Below are 10,592 nucleotides of genomic sequence, written 5' to 3'. Positions count from 1 at the left end.
TTTCTCGCCCAAATCCGACTTCTAGAACTCAAGATATGGCCCAAAAAATATTCCGAATGCGGGTAGCCCAATAGTTGCGAATTTTCTTCTAATTTGCTCCAAATCCTCTCCAATTTAGAATTCCTTGCTCCCTATAATAAGATATTAAAATATAATTAATATATGTCCAATTAAATGCAAAATATAACTAATATGAGAATAATTATCATCTAATATATATATAAATATATACTCTATCAAATATCCCCACACTTAGCATATTGCACGTCCTCGGGCAACATAAAATAACAATATTACTAGCTAACTACTAGCATCACTTTCGTAGATGACACGATTGCATTGAGCGTATGCAACAAGCCGTTAAACCCCTAGGCAGCCCTAGTAGGACGAGTGTTGTCTCGTGAGGGTTTATAGAAGATATCCCACAAAATCAAATATTTTTAATCACCAAGTCTCAAGCAAAGAAATCATCATAGTACTCCACATATGCAAACCTCACTTACATAACAATCTGAACATGTGTGAAAGTACAAGTACTATCACTTATGTACCATTTATACACAACAATCCAAGTATGCACACAGTGTCTAGATAGACAAAAATATCATGAAATAGACATCAAAGTCGCATCCAATAAGCAAGCATGCTATGGGTAGAAAATCTCACATTACTCTTAATTCACACAAGTGTTTGGGTGTAAGTGCTTCACTCAAATTCAATCAATATGGACCTGCACTACCATAAACTTGGTTGTCCACCAAATCTACACTACTCTGTATATATGCACGCACAAATCAAAAGGACTTTGTTAAGGGTTGTAACGAGGCTTAGGCATGGGGTAGGATATCAAAGAAATAAGCTAACAAATGGCTAACTCGATAACTAATAGAGCATAGTGTTCACTTCTGATTAAGCACTCAACATGAAATTTGAATCATGTAAAAGGTGATCAAGCTTTCACAAGCATTAAAGCCCAAGCACATAATTATGTACTTCCCATTTCACATTGTACCACTAATGAACACATTCTCCACTTGCTATTTTTTCCCTTTCATTTTTTTTCTTTTCAAAGTCAAGTTTTTCTCCAGTAACCAAGAGCAGTGAAAAGTCACCAAGAAAAATAAGAGGAATTAAGTTCCCCTTAATTTCTAGTACAATTGTGCTTAATACCAGCACGTGCACATGGCTCGTCCCTTTCATATGACATTGCAATTGCCACCCATTGATCTCAAAGGAGTACCTGATACTTTGTTTTTTTTTTCATATCTCTTTTTTTTTCCCTGATTCCCACCAAACTTTCACCCTTTGACAAAGAAATCCCCACACTTGAATGTTAACCACTGCTCGAATGAATCAAAAAATGCTCTACTAGTCATCAAGACAAGAATAAACAAGTAGGCTCAAAATTCATAGATTGGTGATAAACAAAAAAAAAATGGATACAAGCTCAAGGGGGTTCACTAAGGATATAATTCTCGGGTACTGTTTGGACATATGCGGTTAATCCTAGTGCCTTTATCATTTTCATGCATACACATAACATTTCATCTCTATAAGGTTTAAACCAAATCCTAGAGCAACAAGCCAAATGACGAACACCACTCACAAAAAAGTTAAATTGATAAAAATTGTATCAATCATAAATTAGGCTCAAAATCTCACCAGGTGAAAGCATGCTTTACTCATAGAAATTGACTAAGATGCATCTCAAGTTTTAAAATTTTCGCAAGCACACACAAAGAATTATCATGCATTGAATGATTTTTATCATGAATATGATGCTCAGAATTAATCATGCACATTAGTCTACAATATGTGTATAAGTACTCACTAAACATGCTTTGAGACAAGATAATTATATACAAAATTTTTAATTTTTTTGGATTTTATAAATATATATATATATATATATATATAAATACATATATTTAATTATTCGTGAGAACACCTCCCCACACTTGGATGGTTCATTGTCCTCGATGAATAATATATAATATAATATAATATAATATAATATATTAATTAATATCTAAGGAAGAGTTAAGAAAACTGCCCTGAATAATCATAATGAAGTGCAGTGACATATGTTTCAAGTGACATAGTTGGCCGAGTGGTCATCAGCTTGTTTTGCAGGCTTGAGGTCAAGGGTTCAAACCCTTCCAGTAACATTAGAATTCACGTGAACGCGCTTCAAAAGAAAGGAGCAAAAAGCAGTTGGACCGGGCTGGATTCTGGACTTATGGGCCAGTAGTTGGGCCGGACAGTTGGATCGAGTGGGCTGGACTGAAACAGGCCCAATTCCTAAGGAATTTGCAAGCGCTGGACTGAAAAATTGATGCGCGAGAAGGGTGAAATAGAAGAGTTAGGCAGAAGCTGAAAACGCCCGTTCTCCTGAATGTAAACGGCGGTTTCAAGCTTCTGTATCTGCCATCAAATTTTTCTCTTTTTTTCTTTTCTGAATAATTTCCACACCATGCCATCACTAAAAACAAATCCTGAAACACTTCACAAAAATTATCAAGGCACCTTGCGGGAATAAAAATTTCAAATCTATAAAAATCTATAAATATAATACTAATAATTTTACTACTAAGAACTATAATAATTATAATAGAATTATAACTAACCGTACAATATGCTTGGGTTGCCTCCCAAGAAGCGCTTTTCTTTAACGTCTTTGGCTAGACATGATGTCACGGATCTTAAGCACCAGAGATAATCACATCATTAAGAGTCTCACTCTCCTTGATATAATTAGAAGGATCCTGTAAATACGGTTTAAGACGATGTCCATTCACCTTAAACACATTTCCATCATCTTTTTTAATACTCACAGCTCCGTGTGGAAACACCTCAACAATTTCAAATGGACCAATCCACCTTGATCGTAGTTTTCCAGGAAAAAGACGTAATCGGGAATAATACAAAAGAACTTTCTGTCCAACCTCAAAATTCTTCCTGTGAATCATCTTGTCATGGAACACTTTTGTCTTTTCCTTGTAAATACGAGCACTCTCATAAGCTTCATTGCGTAGTTCTTCCAATTCAGACAATTGCAACTTGCGATGCAAACCCGCCTCATCAAGACTCATGTTGAATTTCTTAATAGCCCAATATGCCTTATGTTCAAGTTCCACTGGCAAATGACAAGGCTTACCATAAACAATGCGATAAGGAGACATACCGATGGGTGTCTTGTACGCCGTCCTATAAGCCCAAAGTGCATCATCTAACTGTTGACTCCAATCCTTCCGTGTAGATCCTATAGTCTTTTCAAGAATTTTCTTGATTTCTCTGTTAGACACCTCTGCTTGTCCATTGGTTTGAGGATGATAAGGTGTAGAAACTTTATGTGAGATGTTATACTTGCGAAATAGTGCCTCGATGGTCCTATTGCAGAAATGGGACCCTCCATCACTGATAACCACTCTTGGCATCCCGAACCTAGCAAAAATGTTAGTCCTCAAGAAATCTGAAACCACTTTCGAATCATTAGTGCGGGTGGCTTTAGCTTCCACCCACTTCGACACATAATCAACAGCTAAAAGTATATATTCAAAACCATTAGACTTCGGAAATGGACCCATGAAATTGATACCCCAAACATCAAATATTTCAACATTAAACATCGGATTCATGGGCATCTCATTCCTAGCAGTAATGTTCCCTACTCGTTGACATCTGTCGCAAGTCCTACAAAATTCTTGAGCATCTTTAAACATTGTAGGCCAATAAAAACCACACTCTAACACCTTATGTGCAGTTCTTTTTCCTCCAAAATGTCCTCCACATGCATAATTATGACAAAATTTCAACACAGATTTGAATTCATTATCAGGCACACATCTCCTTATTATTAAATCCGGACAATGTTTCCAAAGATATGGATCATCCCACACATAAAATTTTGAATCATGTTTAATCTTATCTTTTTGTGCACGAGTCAATGTACTAGGAAGACTTTTGTCAAACAGATAGTTCACTATGTCTGCATACCATGGTGTGACCTCATTAAGAGCACTTACCTCAATCTGGAGAAGTTGTTCATCTGGAAACGCCTCGGTCAGGGGCACATCTTCTTCCTCCCTCACCAATCGACTTAGATGATCAGCTACAACATTCTCGGATCCCTTCTTATCCTTGATTTCAATGTTAAACTCTTGTAGTAATAAGATCCAACGGATAAGTCGTGGCTTTGCCTCCTTCTTGGCCAACAAGTACTTAAGAGCTGCATGGTCTGTAAATACAATCACCTTTGTACCAAGCAAGTATGATCGAAATTTTTCCAAAGCAAAGACGACAGCCAGCAATTCTTTCTCAGTGGTAGCATAGTTGAGTTGTGCATCATTTAAAGTTCTAGAAGCATAATAAATAGCATGCACCTTCTTGTCCTTACGTTGCCCAAGTACAGCTCCAACAGCATAATCTGAGGCATCACACATTATTTCAAAAGGTAAGCCCCAATCAGGTGCCTGTATGATAGGAGATGACGTAAGATTTAGTTTTAACTCCTCAAATGCCACCTTGCACTCATCATTGAACTCGAAAAGTACATCCTTTTGAAGAAGATTAGTTAAGGGCCTTGCTATTTTAGAGAAGTCCTGAATAAATCTTCTGTAAAAACCAGCATGGCCAAGAAAAGACCGAATCTCCTTTACACTTGACGGAGTGGGCAAGTACCGTATCAAGTCAATTTTAGATTTATCGACCTCAATACCTTTTGAAGAAATCACATGTCCAAGAACAATCCCATGGGTTACCATGACGTGACATTTTTCCCAGTTGAGCACTAAATTTGTTTCTTCACATCTTTTCAAAACAACCCCCAAATTCTTCAAGCAATCATCAAAACTATCTCCAAAGACACTGAAATCATCCATGAAAACCTCAATGATTTTTCCCACATAATCAGAGAATATACTCATCATACATCTTTGAAACGTTCCAGGGGCATTACACTGACCAAAAGACAAGCGTCTAAAAGAAAAGGTACCAAAGGGGCATGTGAATGTTGTCTTCTCTTGATCTTCTGGAGCTATAGCAATTTGATTATATCCAGAGTACCCATCTAAGAAACAATAATACTCATGACCGGCTAACCTTTCCAACATTTGATCAATGAACGGCAGGGGAAAATGATCTTTCTTTGTAGCATTGTTGAGAGGCCTGTAGTCAATACAAACACAATGACCAGTCACTGTACGTTGAGGCACCAACTCATTCTCCTCATTTGCTACCACTGTAATACCAGACTTCTTAGGAACAACATGAACAGCAGAAACCCACATAGAATCAGAAATAGGATAGATGATCCCATTGTCTAGCAGCTTAATGACTTCCTTCTTCACAACCTCCATCATAGGAGGATTGAGTCGTCGTTGAGGAACTCTCACAGGTTTGGCACCTTCTTCCAAGTGAATTCTATGAACACATAGTGTGGGGCTGATTCCCCTAATATCCGCCAAACTCCAACCAATAGCTTTAATATGACTACAGACCAACTCCACCACTTTTTCTTCTTGCACAGATGTGAGCTTTGATGAGATAATGATTGGTAGTGTCTCGTCTTTCCCAAGAAAAACATACTTGAGATGGGCAGGCAATGGCGTAAGATCCAATTGTGGTGCTTGAACAACTGAAGGCAACTGCTTTTCACTAGAAGTTTTAGGGAGTACAAACTTCCGTTCTCCTGTAATCTCTGCTCCTTGCAAGGCATTACATTGCTCTAGAATTTCATCTATATGAGTGATAGAAATCTCTTCAAGAGCTGGAGAATTTCCTTCCTGATTAACACCGATGCCTTGAGAAATCACTGTTTCCAATACATCATCCTTCATCAGCTCGAAGTACTTTTGAGCAATGCTACCAGTTGTACTCATTGTAAAGCATGTCTCAGTATCTACGGGATATCGCATCATCTCAAACATGTTGAACTTGATGGTTTCATTATCAAAGTCCATACTGAGCTCTCCTCTTGCAACATCAATTCTTGTTTGAGCTGTACACATAAATGGTCTACCAAGAATAAGTTGTGCATTATTCGCATCTCCCATGTCTAAGATATAGAAATCAGCCGGATATTGAAACCTGCCAACCTGCACAAGAACATCCTCCAAAACACCTTTCGGGTAAACGTGAGATCTGTCAGCTAATAAAATTGTAACACCATCTATTTTAAGTTCAGTTTTAATACACGATTTCTCATACAAGCTAGATGGCATAACATTAATTGACGCACCCAAATCAAGTAACGCATTCTCAAATTTAGATTTACCAATGGTGCAAGGAATAGTGAAGCTTCCTGGATCCTTACACTTTCTTGGTAACCTTCCTTGTAGAACCGCAGACACATTCTCCTTCATCTCAAAAACTTCACTCCCCTTGAGCCTCCTTCGTTTAGTACACAAGTCCTTCAATACCTTGGCATATGCTGGAAGATTCTGAATGCACTCCAGTAAAGGCAAATTAATGTGAACCTTGCGAAAAGTCTCCAAAATATTTGTCTCTAATGCACTCTTCTTTGTCTGAACCAACCTAGCTGGGAAAGGGACAGAATCGAAGCGACTATTAGTAATAACCGAATTTGAAGGTTTAAGACACTTACTAGCAGAAATTGGAGAAGTATGTTTCTCCTCAGAATTGTTGTGCACAATCTCAGCTCCATCCTCATTCTCATGACTATCCTCCTTGGCTTGAGAATTCTTACTTTCTTCAACCAATTTGTTGTGTGAAGTTCTTTCAGTTGCTGGGTCTTTTTCGATACCATGCTTATCAACCTGATTTTCCAATACCTTTTTAGTGGGAATGACATTCCGGCCACTCTTAGTAGTAATGATGTTAGCATGCTCGAATTTCAGATTTGGTTGTGTAGTTCCAGGCAACCGTCCAGGCTCATGTTCTTGATTAATTTTCTTTATCACATCCCCAAGTTGCTTCAGCATCTCTCTAATATCTTGAGAATTTGTAGTGCATTGTTTTTGCATTTCCGTTTGCCCATCAACCTACATGGACAATAATTTCTCAATAGTGTTATCATTGTTTGTGCTTTGGGAGACTTGACCCCTTTGTAGAAAACCAGATGGTGCAGAATTGTTTTGAAACTGAAACCCATTTAAAGCATTGTTAGTGTTCCCGTACCTCAAATTGGGGTGATCCTTCCATCTTGGATTGAAAGTATTAGAGAATTGGTTTGCTCCTTGATTGCCAAAGCCAACAACATTAACATCTTCAAAAGTAGGTTCAACCAATGTAGGATAACCATCAGTAAAATGTCCCGGAGTTGAACAAATACCACATACTTGAGGTGTCGGTGTTTTAGCGCTCAATAGTAATGCATTCAGTTTTTCGATACTTTGCTCAATATTTGAGAGCCTTTGATCAGATTGAGCTCCCTGAGTTATGCCAGAACTTGCACGACTACCATATTGAAGTTCATTTGCAGCTCCCTTAGCAATTAGTTTCTCTGCAGCATCATGAGATAAATCTACATAAGCACCACCAGCAGCTGAATTCAAGAGTTTCTTTTCACCTTCATGAAGACCTTGATAGAAAAAATGAAGAAGACTCCCCTTAGAAAATCCATGTTGTGGGCATCTCTTTTGCAGCTTTTGGAATCTTGCATAATATTCAACATAAGTTTCAGTGGCATTTTGATGAATTCCAGCTATTTGGCTTCTCATGTTCATGACTCGAGTTGCCGGATAGAATTTCTGCAAGAATTCCTGGGCCAATTTCTCCCAAGAAGTAATATAACCCACTGGCAATTCTTCTAGCCAGTCAAGAGCTGATCCATCAAGAGAGAATGGAAAAGCCTTCATCTTCAGAATTTGAGGGTCTGCCATGTCAGGTCCCATGCTTTCCACAATAGTCACAAACCTAGAGAGATGTTGATTAGGTTCCTCAGTTGGAAGGTCATGGAAGACTGGTAGTCTCATGAGTAAATTCTGCTTGATTTCAAAACTGTTGCTTTTCCCCACAGCAGGATTGGGATAGACCATACATGAATGGCCAATATTAGCCACCGAGACAGCAACATCATCACGAAGTGTAGGTACTATAGCCATATCGACTACAATGAGCTTCCCTCCACTTTTCTTGTCTAATTGATCTTTTTTGGTTTCGCTCTTCTTACGAAAGAGCTTCTCAGGATTATCTTCAAACGGTTCAAGAGGTTCTTCAGATGTACGGGTTTTGACCATGTACCTGAAAACACAAACCGTTTAAACCACAACGATAAAAATTAACACAAAACAACAGTAAAGTGAATTTCAATCCCCGGCGGCGCAGCGCCAAAAATTGGTGTGACTCAATTTAAACCCTTTTTCTGCCGATAATAATATAGAATAAGTAAGGGTATCGTTCAACGCCAGGAATCAAGGGCTCACTTAACTTATATTTTGCAAAGAAATTACGATTGGATTTTGTTTTATCTATTAACTGAACTAATTATTAAACTAAAGCAAATGTGTTTTTAACAATTAAAGAAGCATGTTGGAAAGCATGAAGATCCACCACTAAACCCATGACATACTCTGAAACTCTTATGATATGTTCAGAAAGACACTTATAGAGAACTTGCCATGGCCCACATAGAAACAAGCTCTGCTATCCGCATAACCCCATGGACCACATAGAAAGGCTAAAACAGATTACACACTAATACAATTAATCCCATGGACCACATAGAAAGATTAATCGACTTTACAGATAAATCAATCACATAACTGAATTGGATATCCACATACCACAGTTAATTCAAGAATATCTATAAGCATTGACGTATATATAAGCGCAATCAAGAACATATCTCGGAAAATCAAAATATCATTGTCATAAAGTTTAGGGCTTCAAAACAGCCCTCCAAAAATAGAGGTTTAGCCAATCATAGTCATAGTAAAACACGTAAGAATCATAAAAAGAATAGAATACGATACAAAATGTCGATCCTCTTTCTTCTTCTCCGTGGCTCTCCTCAATAGCACGTATGTAATTCTCTATCTAATAATACCTAATACAAAAGTGTTTTTATTCTAATAGGAATATACAAGGCAATTCCGAAACTGAATGGGTTTCCAAAAGGTCAAAATTCGCAGTTGACTTTCTCCCCTGTTCCTGGGCTATTTCAGCGGACTTTTGATATCTGGACCCATCTAGAATGATAGAAAATTAAATTATCTTCGCGTGGGCTGTTTTCTCGCCCAAATCCGACTTCTAGAACTCAAGATATGGCCCAAACAATATTCCGAATGCGGGTAGCCCAATAGTTGCGAATTTTCTTCTAATTTGCTCCAAATCCTCTACAATTTAGAATTCTTTGCTCCCTACAATTAGATATTAAAATATAATTAATATATGTCCAATTAAATGCAAAATATAACTAATATGAGAATAATTATCATCTAAAATATATATAAATATATACTCTATCACTGCTTCTCCGTCTCTTATTTTCCTTCTCTGATTTTCTACGCGTTTGCTACTTAATCATTTTAAAAATAACAGTATTATGAAAACTCAAGGGTTCGAGGAAATATTGAAACGCTAGGTGTTTGTACAAGAGTTTTAGCCATAAATTGAGAGTTTGGTCTTCTGATATTCCTGCTTCAGTACGGTGTTTATAAAGGCAGGGTTCTGGATCTTCTGTGGGAGGTAAGATACATATATTTTTGGTTGCCCATTGGCATTACATGTCCGATAAATTGTCTAATTACATGTATACATGTTGGATAAGATAGAATATTAGCTTCCGAAGTTATTGGTTTTATGATTATTATGTTTTTAGCAACTGTAGTTTTAAGTTGGTGGTCTAGGTATTCATATATTTTTTTTAACAGTGTGTAATCTTTTTGTTGCAGTGGAGAAAGTCTTGCTTGGGTTTGCTAATATTACACTTTCGCCACTCAGGGTGGTGCTTTCTTTGAGTATTTTGGTGGTTTATTACTTAATATGTAGAGTTTGTACCATGTTCTTGAAGCCGAGTGGTGACGATGAGCAAGAAGATTATGCGCATATGGGTGGGTGGAGACAGACTGTTGTGGTTAAGAGTGCCATGTTTTTACCAGGGCTTTGCTCTTTGTTATTGGCTTTTATTGGATTCCTGAGACTTCTACTTGAGAGGTAAATTTCACTGTGTGTGTCTCGATACGCTATATCAATATTCAGTAGACTAATTTGATTAGGTAGTTACAACTGTAATGTCTGAATTTATCAGAATAGGGGTAATGGAGACGACGATAGTGCAGGACTTACTGAAGCACCTTCTGTCGAAAAGTGGGAAAGAGCACATAGAATTTCATTGATGGACAATGAAATTACCGAACTATCTGAAGTACCTGTTTGCCAACACTTATCAACCTTGCTTTTCCAATGGAATAGTAGCCTGAGTAAAATTTCAGGGGGATTTTTTCAATACATGCCTGTTCTTAAGGTTCTTGATTTATCATATACCAGCATCAGAGAGATTCCAAAAAGCATCTCTTATTTGTGTGAGTTGCGTTATCTTGATCTATCCGGGACTAAATTGAGCACATTGCCAAAAGAGATGGGAAGTTTGACAAATCTGAGGTATCTGGATTTGAAGCGCACTCATTATC

At 37.6% G+C, this 10,592-nt stretch overlaps 1 protein-coding gene across 1 annotated transcript; it reads right to left on the bottom strand.

Annotated features, from left to right (window-relative positions):
• Nucleotides 1–7,001: 7,001 nt before the first annotated feature.
• LOC135152731 (uncharacterized) lies at nt 7,002–8,198 on the bottom strand. The gene has a single exon (XM_064093818.1). The coding sequence runs from the start codon at nt 8,196–8,198 to the stop codon at nt 7,002–7,004; it is 1,197 nt and encodes a 398-aa protein (XP_063949888.1).
• Nucleotides 8,199–10,592: the final 2,394 nt, after the last annotated feature.

The sequence above is a fragment of the Daucus carota genome, chromosome 5 (genome assembly GCF_001625215.2).
Source record: "Daucus carota subsp. sativus chromosome 5, DH1 v3.0, whole genome shotgun sequence".
Taxonomy (NCBI): Eukaryota; Viridiplantae; Streptophyta; class Magnoliopsida; order Apiales; family Apiaceae; genus Daucus; species Daucus carota.
This window is presented reverse-complemented; position numbering and strand designations above follow the sequence as displayed.

Coding starts and splice junctions, on each gene's coding strand:
- LOC135152731 (XM_064093818.1), bottom strand. CDS start 8,198: ATGGTCAAAACCCGTACATCTGAAGAACCTCTTGAACCGTTTGAAGAT.